Raw genomic sequence first — 16629 nt, forward strand, 5'->3', positions numbered from 1 at the left:
TGACGCTGGAGTTCAGATTTTTCCAACTCGAGCGGTAGACGCGAAATGCGCGTATGCACAAAATGCAACAAAAAAACTGACGCACGTGGTTTTATTCGCGCGTCAAATGCGCCAGACGTGCTACACTGACGTGCGTTTCACACGTTTTGGCGTTTTCGCGACGCAAATCTGCTTCTGAATTTTCGCAGGACCCGCAATCGTGTGTCATCGCGCCTTTCCATTGACTTTACATGTAAACCTGACGCTCTATTCGCGTCCATCGCGTTCGGTGTGAACACACCGTAAGGCCCGGCCACCAGACGCTTGCCCTCGGGCACCCTCCCCGGGCCTGGCTCCAGGGCGGGGCCCTGGTAACCCTATCCCCGGCAGGGTAAACTGTTCCCTTGATGTTCTCTTCATAAGGGTCTTCTGAATCGCTCTTTGTCTGCTTTTAATAAATGAGGTCAGACCAAAACAAACAATATGTATCTCACCCTGACTGATGTAGACACATTCACGCTGTTACAGTCGCTTGACTGGAACATCTTGTAATTATTACTTTTAATCTAAAATAACCCGCTCTAACACCAATCTTACCTACAAGAGAGCATGCAGCCTCCACTCCTCCGTTGTAGATGGATGATGTGGCAGATGGCTCTATATGGTCCCACATAAGCTGGATGTAGTTGAAGACCTGCACGTAGCCAGCTGTGGCCAGAGCCCACCACAGGGACCAGTAGATTAAATGTCTGAATGGTGATAATTATTACAAGAGATTATGATGATGACTGTACAGCTACTTCTACTGTTTAAAAGAAGTACCCTATGAATACATTATAAAAATTTGGACCAATTAGTAGTAATCCCAGGTGTTAATTAAATGCAAGTGGGCACTCAAAGCATCTTAGTGATTTAAAAAAAAATATTGAAAGAAAAGAAATGCCTGGAAGAGTAGGACTCCCTGAAGCTTTGCCAAAGCAGATGAACAGTTTCTCTGCTGCAGTAGCCAGCACTGCTATTATATTCCATCTTCCCTTTCCCCGAGCCTTCTCCATCCTTATCCGTCACTGAATCCTTTTCTCCCCGTAGCCCCTCTTGCTGGCAGTCTACAGCTGCAGCCTTCTTCCCTTTGAAGAACATGCTTGTCTGGGGCATGGGCAACCAGAATGAGATGAGAAATGCCACGCTCACAATTCCCAGGGTAATAGTATTGATATAGAAGTAGTCCAGGCCTGTTGGTTACAATTGATCATTCATTAGTGCTTGTTTAAAGTTCAGTTCATAATTTTCTTTCTTGTCATGCATCAAATGTTATTTTTCATATTATTGTGGTCAAATACTGTAGCCTGTATCACTTTATCAGCTGTAAACTGTGTGTGTGTATGTTTTATTTTGTTTTTCTTAAATCGCTGATAGAATTGCTTGGTTTTTAGCTGGCTGTCTGACACATTTTGATCCCAGCTGTTGCTCCTGTGTGTTCACCAGAGATCAGACACTGCCACTAAACGTCTGATTCTGACTCCCTCTTTTCTTTTTTTCTACAGCTTGTGTGCAGACACTCTTATTGCATGTGTTTAAACTATCCAAATAAAAAACGAAACAAAACTGAGATTCTGACAATCCCAACACGACACACAATACTGAATTGTAGACGTTTTTGCCCAAAACGAGTCACACTGGGTTACAGAATCGCAGCAATAGATCAAACCAAATTTTGCCTATTATGTGTTGAGCTTTTGTTGGTTCCTAAATGTTGCTGTTCTGCTATTTTGCAGCACCATTTGGCACAGGCTCCATGAGTATGCCAGCTGGATTTGGGAATACTGCAGCCTTCAACCTCCCCACCAGCTTTAGTGGAACGTTCCAGCAACCTTTTCCTGGTCAGGCTCCCTTCCCTCAGCCTCCCGCCTATCCCCAGCAACCCAATGGTGTGTGTCATGTAGACAATAATGGCTATGGTGAGATTTGAGCTGTAGTTGTCAAGTGGTCGTCTATAAAATTTTTCTTCATGTAATATTTGGTTCACTCAATTAACCCTGACGGAAGAGGTCTTATTTGATTTGGTAATATTATTATTATTGTTATTATTGTTTTAATTATATTTATAGCTATATGAAAATAATATAGAGCAAGCTAGATAGATAAATGAGAGAGAGAGAGATCCATGTCCATCATGTAACACTTGAAATCACATTATGTCTTTCAGGTGGAGGATTTCCAGCCTTCGGCCAGGCCAAGTCTGTTGCAACTCCTTTTGGGCAGGCAATGGCAGGACCTATGGTCTCTAGCAACCCTTTTCTGGTTAGTCTGGTGGCTATGTGCTATAGTCTCCTGGATCAGTACTGTGCAAAAATCTTAACTCATCTTTCATTTCTTACAGTGGCTTGCAAAAGTATTCGGCCCCCACAAACATGAATCAATTTTATTGGAATTCCACATGAAAGACCAATACAAAGTGGTGTACAAGTGAGAAGTGGAACAAAAATCATACATGATTCCAAACATTTTTCACAAATAAATAACTAAAAAGTGGGGTGTGCGTAAATATTCAGCCCCCTAAGTCAACACTTTGTAGAACCACATTTTGCTGCAATTACATCAGCCAGTCTTTTAGGGTATGTCTCTACCAGCTTTGCATATCTAGAGACTGAAATCCTTGCCCATTCTTCTTTGCAAAACAGCTCCAGCTCAGTCAGATTAGATGGACAGCGTTTGTGAACAGCAGTTTTCAGATCTTGCCAGAGGTTCTCGATTGGATTTAGACCTGGACTTTGGGCCGTTCTAACACATGGATATGTTTTGTTTTAAACCATTCCATTGTTGCCCTGGCTTTATGTTTAGGGTCGTTGTCCTGCTGGAAGGTGAACCTCCGCCCCAGTCTCAAGTCTTTTGCAGACTCCAAGAGGTTTTCTTCCAAGATTGCCCTGTATTTGGCTCCATCCATCTTCCTATCAACTCTGACCAGCTTCCCTGTCCCTGCTGAAGAGAAGCACCCCCAGAGCATGATGCTGCCACCACCATATTTGACAGTGGGGATAGTGTGTTCACAGTGATGTGCAGTGTTAGTTTTCCGTCACACATAGCGTTTTGCATTTTGGCCAAAATGTTCCATTTTGGTCTCATCTGACCAGAGCACCTTCTTCCACATGTTTGCTGTTTCCCCCACATGGCTTTGTGGCAAACTGCAAACGGGACTTCTTATGGTTTTCTGTTAACAATGGCTTTCTTCTTGCCACTCTTCCATAAAGGCCAACTTTGTGCAGTGCACGACTAATAGTTGTCCTATGGACAGATTCCCCGACCTGAGCTGTAGATCTCTGCAGCTCATCCAGAGTCACCATGGGCCTCTTGGCTGCATTTCTGATCAGCGCTCTCCTTGTTCGGCCTGTGAGTTTAGGTGGACGGCCTTGTCTTGGTAGGTTTACAGTTGTGCCATACTCCTTCCATTTCTGAATGATCGCTTGAACAGTGCTCCGTGGGATGTTCAAGGCTTGGGAAATCTTTTTGTAGCCTAAGCCTGCTTTAAATTTCTCAATAACTTTATCCCTGACCTGTCTGCTGTGTTCTTTGGACTTCATGGTGTTGTTGCTCCCAATATTCTCTTAGACAACCTCTGAGGCCGTCACTAGTGATGTGACATTCTGTATCGAGGCTTCGAAGCTTGTGTCGAGTAATTGAGGGAGCGTTTCCGCGATGCGCGTATCGAGGCTTGCTTCATTTATGGGAGGAGCTGAAAATGATGACGTCTGAAGCCTCGCTGCCCGGCTGTACCACATGACTGGTTCATGAAGTGGTTCGAACTTTGCCGCGAGATATGACAACGATATAAACCCCTCAGACTTCATTCAAAAATGTGGGTGTTTGATGGAGAGTTGCGGTTAGTGAGAGTTTGGAGACAGTTTGGAGACAGTTTGGAGGTTTATGAGAGTGAGGAGAGAAAGTCAGGAGAGAATGGAGCCAGCTAAGAAGAGGAGGATGTCCTCCCCTGTGTGGGAACATTTTGATCTTATTCCTCCCAACAAGGTATGTAAATTTCTACAGAAGATGTATTTTCATAATACTGATGGTGCAATACAATTTATGTTAAGCTGTCTTGAGTTTTGTACAAGGTGAAGTGTTTGCTATGTGCCATGGGAGATGGGATATAACAACAATACCTCATCCATGCATAGGCACTACAGAGCTTTGCATGAGAATAAGGGGAACACCGATTGTGGAGCAAGACCAGGTGAGCCATCAAATGCAATGATAATATAGCATGCAGTAATGTTACTAAATGATATAACAATATTATACAACTGTTATAAGTTACGTGTGTGATATTTATATTTGTGCTTTGTCTTTATTGTCTTTCCTCAGGAGAACAATCTCAAATAGATGAAGACCTGGTTAGCATGGTGATTGAGGACTCCCAGCCATTTAGCATTGTGGAGGACAAAGGATTCAAAAGATTTGTTAAATCATTAAATCCTAGCTATGTTCTCCCCACTAAAAAGGTCATAAAAGCAGTGAAAATTTAGTTTTTACAGAATAAAATGTGAACAGGCAGGACTGAGGCTCAAAGCCTCAGTGTGTAGCTGTCCATACCTCAACGTTACAAAAGCACAACCACTGTCTACACCCCAACCACACCTCACCTCACAGTAAATGATCATTTCTATTTTAAGCATTTCCAAATAATCATTTTCCACACTGCCAGTATAAATATACACAGTATACTGCCATCACTACAATATACATGTTTTACACACTCCTTTTGTTGTTGACATTTACAGGCTGTGTGCAAAAGGCCACACTCTTCAAATTCATGCCAACTAATATTTTTACGTCCAGTAGGTGTCCTGCTAGAGCAAATGAAGCTTCAAGAAGCTTTGCGCTGGGATGAACCAATTGGATGAAAAGCTTCAGTGCTTCATGAAGCTTCATCTGCCCATCACTAGCTGTCACAGAGCAGCTGTATTTGTACTGACATTAGATTACACACAGGTGCACTCTATTTAGTCATTAGCACTCAACAGGTAATGTCTATGGTCAACTGACTGCACTCAGACCAAAGGGGGCTGAATAATTACGCACACCCCACTTTGCAGTTATTTATTTGTAAAAAGTGTTTGGAATCATGTATGATTTTTGTTCCACTTCTCACGTGTACACCACTTTGTATTGGTCTTTCATGTGGAATTCCAATAAAATTGATTAATGTTTGTGGCTGTAATGTGACAAAATGTGGGAAAGTTCAAGGGGGCCGAATACTTTTGCAAGCCACTGTAATATCTTGCTTCTAAGCAGCTGGGCGTTTTCAGTTCAGTTCTTGTGCCTGAACATTTTCAGATGTTTGTTTAAGCCACTTGACCTGTCAATCATTCAAGTATAAAAAAGGTGACTAACTCAATGCATGACCCAGTGTTTCTACACATAGCAGACAACTTGGAAATGAACCAGAACAGATTATTTAGTTGAATCTGTGAAAAATGCCAATAAAAACATAGTTTGATAGATATAAAATGGCATTTGTGTATGTGTTAGGACAAAAAAAATAAGACAAAAAGTATAATGAAAGTCATGCTGTTAAGAAATAGATTTCTTTTTTTTCTTTCTTTTTTTTAAATCCAACAAGAGCTGACACAAGACATGAGAGCTGACCCTCATCATTTGACGCTTCAGTTGATCCATCAGAAATAGTCTTAGTGGAAGGGTGGCCGACAAGAAGCCATTCTTCAGGAAGCAGTATGTTCAAAAAACGTCAGGAGAGGGTTCCACTGTGTATACAGACATCTGTAAGACACTGTGGAGACTGGAGCCTACCCCAGCTACCCGTGAGAGGCAGCCAGGCTTTTACAGGGCTAACATGGAGAGACAACCATTCATACTCACACCAATAACTCATGCAAACATGGGGAGAATATGCAAACTCCACACAGATAGTGGAGTCGAACTCAGGACCTTCTGAACCACTTTGCTGCTATATTTGTCACCATGACAATGATCCTAAACACACTGCCAAAAGCAAATCTGAATGGAAAACCACGCAGTGGAACACTATCAGTCATGGATTGGCCTCCTCAGAGCCCGGGCCATAACATTATTGAAGTAGTGTGGAATCATCTTGACAGAAAACAGAACAAAAGTCAGCCAACATCCAAAGAAGAGCTTTGAATGTCCTTCAAGAAGCCTGGAGAACTATTCCTCATGACTAGTTAACGTAATTACTAGAGAGCTGCCAAAGAGGGTTTAGTCTGTGTTGAAGAATAAAGGTGGTGATACAAAATTTTGACTTTGGTATATTAGAACCTGTACAAACAGTTGTTGACTCATGCTGTATTTTCCTGTGTGTCGCAGGAAAAGTGTTTCACATTTGAATAACCTCCTGCACCTGTTGATAAGATAGATAAGATAAAGCTTTATTAGTCCCACACATGGGAAATTTGTTGTGTCACAGCAGAAAGTAGACAGTGCAAAGTTTCAGAAAGTAGACAGTGCAAAGTTAGAACAACACAAATGAAAGAAAAAAGGTATAGGAGAAGATAAAAAGAATAAAAAACTATATGCAATAGAATAAAATACTACGAGGTGGCTCGAGACTTTTGCACAGCACTTTTGATCTGTGTTTGACACAAAAATAAATAAAGAGACTTCAGTTCTTTGTGTAGATTTTACTGTAAGGGATGGCTTTGTTTTTTTTGTTTGTTTGTTCATCTATCCATCCATCTTCATCCGCTTTATCCGAGGCCGGTGTGGAGAGCAGGGAAATTATTTTACTGCTATTGTTAGTAATTATCATCATTACCATTGCATTAATAATATAATCTACAGTATTGATATTGCATTCAGATGTTTAAACAGTGTGTCTTTCAGAAAGACTGAGCCACAGGCTGATAGGAAATTGCAGGTTTGCAGAGTGTGCCTTTTACAGAAGTGAAACCGAAAGCAAAGTCTAAGTGCAGGTTATTCTGAGGAGCTGTTTGGACGAGGCTATGTGAATAACTAGGTTATTCAAATTGTCTTTTATACTTTTATATTCTTTGATTAAGCTTTTAGTAGAGGTTCCTGATTATAACATTTATTCAACATAGTACATATAGTTTCAGTTAGGTTATTACACATAAGGATGAGCCTCTGTCCTGGTAAAAGGTCAGAAGAGCAACGGATGAATTGAGAGAGCATGTAAGGTCGACACACACACACACACACACACACACACACACACACACACACACACACACACACACACACACACACACACACATTAGTTAGACTCATTTATAGGTGAGAGGTTAGTCATGTTTGTCTCTGCAAAAGAGGAACAGTTTCTTGCAGGATGTGGGGCTCGTGTTCCAGACGAGACAGAGATAATGTTCTTTTAAACTGTGTTAAAAGTCATTGTGGTTTTGATCTGACCTATGTATGGAATGTATCTGACGTTGGTGGGGCGTCATTAAAGTCAAACTCTGATGGTATAAATATCTGCTTATGCTTTGATTAAGTCGAAGATCAATTCCTGTCTGCGAACAGAGTGATCTTCCCACGCGTTTATTTCATTAATATCAATTGTTTGACCAAGTTCGGGACCATGGCTGTTTGTACTCTCCTTCCTCAATGTTAGAACCTTAACACCGGGTCGCGGGGGCAGCAGCCTAAGGAGAGAAGCCCAGACCTCCCTCTCCCCAGCAACCTCCTCCAGCTTATCTGGGGGAACACCAAGGCGTTCCCAGGCCAGCCGAGAGATATAATCTCTCCAGCGTATCCTGGGTCTGCCCTGGGGCCTCCTCCCGGTGGGACATGCCTGGAACACCTCACCCAGAAGGCGCCCAGGAGGAATCCTTGTCAGATGCCCGAACCACCTCAACTGGCTCCTTTCGATGTGGAGCAACAGCGGCTCTACTGTGAGCCCCTCCTGGATGGCCGAACTTCTCACCCTATCTCTAAGGGAGAGGCCAGCCACCCTTCGGAGGAAGCTCATTTCTGCCGCTTGTATCCGCGATCTCGTTCTTTCGGTCACTACCCACAGCTCGTGGCCATAGGTGAGGGTAGGGACGTAGATCGTCCGATAAATTGAGAGCTTTGCTTTTACACTCAGCTCCCTCTTCACCACGACGGACCGGTGCAGCGTCCGCATCACTGCAGCCGCAGCCCCAATCCGTCTGTCGATCTCCGGCTCCCCTCTCCCATCACTCGTGAACAAGACCCCGAGATACTTGAACTTCACCGCTTGGGGCAGGAACTCATCCCCGACCCAGAGTGGGCACTCCACCCTTTTCCGGCTGAGAACCCCATGAGAATCCTCATTCCCGCTGCTTCACACTCGGCTGCGAACCGTTCCAGTGCGAGCTGGAGGCCCTCACCCGATGAAGCCACCAGAACCACATCATCCGCAAAAAGCAGAGATGAGATTCTGAGGCCACCAAAGTGATAGCCTTCCGCCACTTGGCTGCGCCTAGAAATCCTGTCCATAAAAATTATGAACAGAACCGGTGACAAAGGGCAGCCCTGGCGGAGCCCATCACCCACCGGGAACGAGTCTCACTTATTGCCGGCAATGCGAACCAAGCTCTTGCAACGGTTGTATAGGGATCGAATGGCCCGTAGCAATGGGCCAGACACCACCTCCCACAGGACACCCCGAGGGACACGGTCGAATGCCTTCTCCAAGTCCACAAAACACATGTAGACTGGTTGGGCAAACTCCCATGCACCCTCAAGTATCCTTGAGAGGATAAAGAGCTGGTCCAGTGTTCCGCGACCAGGACGAAAACCACATTGTTCCTCCTGTATCCGAGGTTTGACTAGCGGACGAACTCTCCTTTCCAGGGAGGCTGAGGAGTGTGATCCCCCTGTAGTTGGAACATACCCTCCGGTCTCCCCTCTTACTACTGCCCCTGATCTCCACGCAACATTGTAGAGGCGTGTCAACCAGGACAGCCCTACAACGTCCAGAGCCTTCAGGAACTCGGGGCGGACCTCATCAACACCAGGGGCTCTGCCACCAAGGAGTTGTTTAACTGCCTCAGTGACCTCGCCTCCGGAAATTGGCGGGTCATTCCCCTCAACCCTAGACTCTCCTCCTCGGAAGACGTGTCAGTGGGATTAAGGAGGTCCCCGAAGTATTCCTTCCACCGCCTGACAATTTTCTCAGTTGGCGTCAGCAGCAGTCCGCCAGCACTATACACAGTGCAGGTAGAGCACCGCTTTCCCCTCCTGAGACGCCTGACGGTTTGCCAGAATCTCTTCGAGGCAGTCCAAAAGTCTTTTTCCATGGCCTCTCCAAACTCCTCCCACACCCGAGTTTTTGCTTCAGCCACTGTCCGAGCCGCATTCCGCTTGGCCTGTTGATACCTGTCGGCTGCCTCCGGAGTCCCACAGGCTAACCAAGCCCGATAGGACTCCTTCTTCAGCCTGGTGGCTCCCTTCACCTCTAGTGTCCACCTTTTGGTTCGGGGATTACCACCACGGCAGGCACCGGCCACCTTGCGGCCGCAGCTCAATGCAGCAGCTTCGGCAATGGAGACACTGAACATGGTCCATTCGGACTCAATGTCCCCAGTCTCCCTCGGAATGCTGTTGAAGCTCTGCCGGAGGTGTGCGTTGAAGATCACGCGGACTGCGGCCTCTGCTAGACGTTCCCAGCACACCCTCACTACGCGTTTAGGTGCACCGAGTCTGTCCAGCGTCCTCCCCCGCCACCTAATCCAACTCACCACCAGGTGGTGATCAGTTGACAGCTCCACCCCCCTGTCTTTACCCGATTGTCCAGAACATATGGTCGCAGGTCTGGTGATACGATTACAAAATCGATCATCGACCTGCGGCCTAGAGTGTCCTGGTGCCACGTGCACTTATGGACACTCTTATGTTCGAACAAGGTGTTCGTTATGGCCAAACTGTGATTTGCACAGAAGTCCAATAACAAAACACTGCTCGGGTTCAGATCAGGGAGGCCGTTCCTCCCAATCACGCCCCTCCAGGTCTTGCTGTCGTTACCCACATGAGCATTGAAGTCTCGCTCTTTGTCTGGTGCCTCACCCAGGATCAATTTGCCATGGGAGACCCTACCAGGGGGCAAAAGTCCCCAGACAACATAGCCCCTGGGATCCCTGGGACACACAAACCACTCCACCATGATAAGGTAGCGATTCACGGAGAGGTGTTTGTTTTGTTTTTTTGAATAACCAGCCCATTGCTCTGGTGAACAGCCATATAGCTAGCATACTTTCTTCTCAGTTAACACTGGACAAGAACCTTAGTACACAGTCTCACTGCGTGCTTCCCTTTTTCGTTCTAGGGTGCGGGTCCACAAACCCCTTCTTATAGCGGTCCATCATGTCAGCTGCACTACAGGGTCAACAACTGGCACGCTTGCATCTATTGCACTGTTTTTGTTTCACTAGTAGCTTTAAAAACACAATGTTTGTAAGAATTTGTATTTTCTATCGCAGTTTGTCATAAATGGAACAATATGCGACACAGTCGTGCTGACACTGTCGAAGGCTACAAAACAGTGATGGTGTGTGCAGAGGCGGAGGTCGATGCCCTCCCCTTTATTTAACCTGTGAACTAGCCTGGCCTCTACTGAGCCATGTAGGAATGTTTAGCTTATTTTAGAGTTTAGAAATGTGTTAACATAGAATGTAGAACTATTGTAGAGACACTGACACTGCCCTCAATATAATAAAGGCCTCACTGTGTTGTGAACTTAGGAGTAGATTGTAGGAGACCCCTCCCCCACTTGAACTGTGAAAGTAAAACAGAGAGGAGTTAATGCTGAGTGGAAATTCCCCAGAGAATGTTTGGGTGGGGGTCTCAACATTTGTAACTGGATAACTGTGGTCTGGAAGGGAGATGGACTTTTATGACTGCAGGGAGTCACGTACATAGAGACACACACCCACAGTGCTTTAACTGTCACGCACACATCCACACGCACACTCACTCATGTGCACTCACATATACACACAGGTATGCGTACACAGTCACACATGAGCACTCACATAGACACGTGGGAACGCGCACATGTAGGCATTCATGTGCTCGTGCCCATAGACACAGACACAGTTTGCAGCACACCCTGGGGGGTTTTATGATGGGGACGCCTCTATAAAGCTGGCTGTAACTAACAAAGGGGTGAAGATTTTGCAGAGGGACACACCGGGGGTAAAACTGATTTCGCAACAGCCACAATGTATAATCGAACTGGTTGAAAACTAAGTTATTGCATACAGTATATCCCATTCATTATGCTGCAATTCTGTACTTTTTTTTTTCTTTTAGGAAATTAGCTCTTTGTGCATATCAGTATTTGTATCTAACACACAGAATTTGCTAAGACAGAACTGTTGCTTTGAAAAGCTAATGGGTACTACCAGTTACTGTATTTGTAAAGAACCAAACTATTTGTGCAGGACCCTTTAGATAAACTGTTCTCACTAAGGAAATGAATATATTCTGTTGTCAAGGTGGGGTTAGGGTTAGGAGGAGGACTGAATGCTACATCAGGGATGGGTGGGGTGGGGGGCTCGTTTCTCTGTTGTCTCCGCCCTGCTGACAGAGTTGCAACACTTCAAATGACAGTCAGAAGAAATGGCTGATGAACTGAAAACCACTTACTTGCATTGGGTATTAAAAAAGTTTAAGTTAAGGTGTAAATATATACAGTATATATATTAAAATGAATTTTAAGTAAAAAGAAACGACCAAAGCATTCATTTATATGAATGTGTGAAACATTCTTTTATTGTTTTTGTACAAAAAAAAAATGATTTCTATTCATCATGTTGAAGTAAGTAATTTAAAGACTTTTTATCTGCTACTTATGAACTAATGTGAGGTCAATTTAGGGATGGGAAACCATAAGTGATACACTATAACGCTCTATACGTGTTCAGAATCTGTGTTCTTCGCTGCCTGAAGTTTCATCTTTGTCTGGAGGAATTGTCTCTTTTCTGCTTCTTTGTGCTCTCCAAATACTGAACAGACCCCGAAGTAAAAAAACAACAGAGATAACCAAGAAGTAGCTGGAATACACGGTGAACTGCAAAGAAGAGTACATGTTTAAAAGGTTAATGACGCTAATGGACAAATAAACAGTGCTGCTGTACATATTTTGTGATCTGATGGCTTACCTGGGGAATGATGGCCAGGCCTAGCCCTCTACTGTCAACTACAACAGACGTGATAATCGTCTGTAGAGCCAGTGCTCCAAAGGTATTTGCCCCAAAGACTAGTGCATATCTTTCCATTGAGAGATCAGCTGCAATCTGATACCTGCAAGCATAGAATTTGTCTTAATCTAAAGGTTGGGGAGGGTTTTTTTTTTATTTTTATTTTATTTTATTTTATTTTTAGCTTTTTTGCTCTTATATCTGCAATAAAAATCAAACTAAACTGTGGTAAAGTATAACCCTGATGTGACTTGACACTCTTACATTGCTATAGTTATCAGCATCATGTACAGTGACTTGAAAACGACGTAACCGCTGTAGCAGACCCAAATGTTGCCAGTGAAAGTCATGAGGAACAGTGAAGCTGCACTCAGTCCAGAGAAACCACCCAGGGCCAGCTCTCCCCACTGCTCCCATCTTACCTCAGTAAAGCCTATCCCGTAGGCAGTGGCTGCACCTGGAAAGCATGTACACGTGGGATAAGACAAATTAGGACAGCTGATTAGGTACTGAGAAATCTTATGTGTCCCTGATAACTTCCATTTGATTTAGGGAGGGGGGGAAATGCCATCTAATGTTGCTTACTTAAGAGGTTTGAGACTGCCTCCACGCCTCCGTTGTAAATGCTGAAGTTCTGAGAAGGCTGCACATGCTCCCACAGCACCTGCGCAGTATGGTGTGGGTATCATTAGGTTGTTCAAGGATATGTGTGTGTTTAATTATTTCTGTTTAAAATATATATCTAAAATGCCTTTTATTAACACAAGAGAAGGCTTCAGCAACTACAAGGCACTACTTGTTCACTGCAGGTAAACCCATCGTAAAGCAGCCCCCAGTAGCAATTTGGATTGCTGCAGTGATTCAGATGCTTTTACAGCTCACATTTTTGTTTATGCTGCCTTCATAACTGACCTGCACATAGTTGACAGTCTGGTTATACCCACAGGTAGCCATTGCCCACCACACAGACCAGTAGAGCAGCTGTCTAGAGGAATAGCAGTGGCGGAAATCCCTCCACAGCTGGAGGAGGACTTGGCCGCAACTCTGCGTAACGATAGATTCCTCAAGCTTCTCAGCATCAGGCTCTCCTTCTCCACTCTCCATTTCACCACCTCCATTTTCCAGTGATGCATTTATTGTGTTTGACTGTTCTGCTGCAGTCTGTCTCCCACGTCTTTGATGAAAGAACATGCTCTTCTGTGGCATTGGCAAGAAGAAGGAAGTGAGGAGAGCGATGGCAGTGAGAACCAGAGTGAACACCAGGATGTTGTTGTATGACATGAGGTCGAAGCTGACAAGCAGCTGACCCAACACGGAGCCCACTGTATACCCCAGGAGCTGGACACTGCGGCTGTAAGAGGTGGCCTTCCGGTATCTCTTCAAATCTATTACACTGTAATAAAGAGCATATTCAAAATGTCAAGTCTCCCATGAGCAATGCTAAAAATCCAAATCTGTGAGATGTACTACATGACCTGTAAATGTAGGAGAAGTAGGCTATGTCGCTGGCTGTCACGACTCCATAAAAGAACTGCGTAGCCTGCATGGCTGGCACACTTGCTGTCCACAGCAGCAGTGCTGTGGTGATGAAGAGCATAACACATTGAAACACCACTACAGGCATGTAACGCAGCCAGTCAGTGAGAAGGAACACCGGCACTAGTACGGACAGATAGGAGTATGTCCACACTGGGAAAATTTGATTGTTGACCTGTCAGGGAAAAACTCATCAAAGGCAGGAAATGCATGACTTTATAGCAAATGATTAAAGGTTTCAGAATCTTGATTGGATTTCTATCACTTAGATTTTTTATTTTTATCTTTTTAAAGATGCCGGTTATCTCTCTGCTATGAATCACCAGCTTGTGTGTGCATGTGTGTGTGATTATTTGTAATTGCAGCATGTACAAAAGAGCAAGTTACCAACTTTTTCACCATAAGGACCGAAAAACTGAAAATCATTTCTTTTCTAAGTCTGTTTTGATTGAATTACACTATAGCCTTTCTAGCATATGTCATATATACCTGCTCAGTTGTCAGATTCTTATCTGGTCCTGTCAAAAATGGGATGAGAAAAGGCTCCAGTGGTTTAACTGTGCTGAAGAATCCATAAATGCAAAGCAGAATAGTGGGATACTTCCAGTCTGATCTCCACTTCTTCACTGCCTCCATGTTGGCTTTCCTGTTTCATGTGTGAGTGTGTGATGGGGGAAAAATACCTCACAACTCTCTAGGCATTTTGTTAATCAGCAACCTGGTCAAAGAGCAACACAATCTTGGTGACACTCGAGCACAAGCTGAGATAAAACTTTGATAAATTAAACAGGTAAGCGCCCAAAACTCTGGACTTTAATACCAATCAGAAGTAACTGTTTTATTGTGTTGTTTGTCTTCCTGTCTGGTTGCAGATAGCAAAAATACACAACACATAAATGTTTGCTTTTCAGTGTATAAACGTTTAATGTTACAGTTTGTAGTGTTTAAGAAAAGCATATTTACAAGCTCTCGTTAGTTAATTTGCAGCTGTTTAAGGTAAATTAGTTCCAATCTTCCAAAAACCTGTCGGGCACTGACACAGGTCAGAGACGCTCTGCAGCAATCACCTCCTCCACACACTCAGGTTCCTTGGCTTCCGTGTGCCGGAGACAGGGTTTGTTCACACAGGCGGTGTAGGTTCCTCGGATCAAAAAGAGCAGCGATATGACAGCATAGTAGCTGCCGTAGATGATAAACTGCAGAGCAGAGAGACGACACATAATCCTAAGCATTATTAGAATTATTTTATCTATGCTATGGCAGTGAACCACCTGCATCAAATAGACCTGCGTGCAACAGCTAATGATAACCACCAGGTGTCACTCTGTCCTCACATTTCAGTGCTTCAGTTAAGCAGCAGAACGCTGAAGGGGCCATCGGGTTCTTGACTTTGAGTTGTTGTTAAATCCCCGTGTGTTGCCATTCAAATACGCAGTAGTATAATTACAGCCTGTACACGTACCTGCGTCACGATGTCCAGCCCCAGTACAGCTTCATCAACAACTGTGACTGTAATGCAGAGGTGGGTAGTAACGAGTTACATTTACTCCGTTACATTTACTTGAGTAAGTTTTTGAAAGAAAATGTACTTTTAAAGTACCTTTTTTGTGAGATACTTTTTACTTTTAGTTGAGTACATTTGTGAAGAAGAAACTGTACTTTTACTCCGCTACATTTGCAAAATTCGACTCGTTACTTTTTAAAAAAATAATTAGTTTAACACATTAGATAATGTAACGATGGTTAAGTGTTACTGGACAGTGACATGTTGGTTTTCTCTGCACACTGTTGTTGTTCCTTTAAGATTCATGTTTGGTTGGGCTGCAGGAAGTAGTGAGGGTGGTGTACAGGAAGGGGTGGGGGGACCTGGTTGTTCTGTGTGTGTGCCAGGCTGAAGAGAGGTGTAGTTCGAGAGCGCTTCCCCCTGAGTTAACAACCCGCTGGCTTATGTGCCGAATAAACGGACAAACTGAGACCCCAACCGTCTGGTTCTTGTGAACGTTACATTGGTGTCAGAAGTGAAGAAAGAAAAAAGAACCCCAGAACGCCCGAGACCCTGTTGCCGGCGACGCTTGCCGTTACGAGACGAGGATGTTGCCGGGCAGGATTAAGAAGGAGACGGAGGAGAGGGAGGTTCGTCCGCGCTCGCCCGCCCATGGAGTGAGGGAAACGGCGCTGCGGCTGTCTGCCGAGGCTGGATTTTCTCCAGGTTTGACTAGGCTCGGGAACTGTTCGCACAGCGGCCGCGATTCCGGCGGGAAGGAGTCGACCTCGCTTGGCGCGCCGTCACGTGATGTAAACAAACATGGCGGCGCCCAGCAAGCTGCAGCGAATATAAAAACGCCTAAGTTCAGCGGCAAGACGCCATGGGAAGTGTTTATCGCACAGTTCGAGCTGTTAGCTGTTGCAGCTGGCTGGTCTGAGGAACATAAAGCTCTCCAATTGGCTTTGTGCCTGTGTGAGGATGCAGCTGCATGCCTGCTGCTGCTGACCGAGGAGCAGAGGGGAGATTATAATGCTCTGGTCGGAGCACTTCAGAGGCGCTTTGGGCAGTATAACCAACCAGTGCTGCTGAGGTCGGAGTTCCACAACAGACGCAGATTGCCAGGTGAGCCCCTCCGCATTTTGGCCCATGAAGTCGAGTGCCTTTGCCGGAGGGCGTATGACAGCATGCCACTGTGGCGAGACGAAGTTGGGATATAAAGTAAATACTCTTTGCAGTTTTAAAAAGACAACGCCACCCTGGGAATTTCACCCAGAGAATACTGAAAGTAACACTAAATCACCAGAAAGGCACTTAGGTTCGCTATACTCAGTCCAGAGACGAGGTTCAATGATCAACAAATTCACAATTTATTAATAATTATTTAAAACACCATATAAAAGCACAATCATAAATATTCAAATACAAATATGCTTAAAAAGGTATTCAGAGCTGAGGCTTACCAGTGGAGGGGCA

At 44.6% G+C, this 16629-nt stretch overlaps 3 protein-coding genes across 3 annotated transcripts in view; 1 reads left to right on the forward strand and 2 right to left on the reverse strand.

Annotated features, from left to right (window-relative positions):
- Positions 1-14306, reverse strand: part of LOC309687901 (thiamine transporter 2-like) — a gene marked incomplete at its 5' end in the record, with an annotated part of 36138 nt that extends 21832 nt beyond the window's left edge. Inside the window, 6 exons of the mRNA XM_082503204.1 lie at positions 12096-12237; positions 12399-12591; positions 12720-12798; positions 13047-13527; positions 13610-13845; positions 14160-14306. Coding sequence (XP_082359330.1) covers positions 12096-12237; positions 12399-12591; positions 12720-12798; positions 13047-13527; positions 13610-13845; positions 14160-14306 — 1278 coding nt within the window. The remainder of the gene's footprint in view (positions 1-12095; positions 12238-12398; positions 12592-12719; positions 12799-13046; positions 13528-13609; positions 13846-14159) is intronic.
- On the forward strand, positions 1749-10478 carry LOC309686920 (arf-GAP domain and FG repeat-containing protein 1-like; the record flags this gene model as incomplete). The annotated part of the gene is made up of 4 exons (XM_082501593.1): positions 1749-1937; positions 2186-2280; positions 10259-10315; positions 10413-10478. Exons 1-4 carry the CDS (start codon positions 1775-1777, stop codon positions 10476-10478), a joined length of 381 nt encoding a protein of 126 aa, XP_082357719.1. The 5' UTR covers positions 1749-1774.
- A 368-nt stretch (positions 14307-14674) lies between the features above and the next one.
- LOC309687903 (thiamine transporter 2-like) overlaps positions 14675-16629 on the reverse strand; it is a gene marked incomplete at its 5' end in the record, with an annotated part of 55346 nt that continues 53391 nt past the window's right edge. The window contains one exon of the mRNA XM_082503206.1: positions 14675-14866. Within this exon, the coding sequence (XP_082359332.1) occupies positions 14714-14866 (153 nt within the window). The 3' untranslated portion in view covers positions 14675-14713. The remainder of the gene's footprint in view (positions 14867-16629) is intronic.

The sequence above is a fragment of the Aulonocara stuartgranti genome (genome assembly GCF_965226115.1).
Source record: "Aulonocara stuartgranti genome assembly, chromosome: 14".
NCBI lineage: Eukaryota > Metazoa > Chordata > Actinopteri > Cichliformes > Cichlidae > Aulonocara > Aulonocara stuartgranti.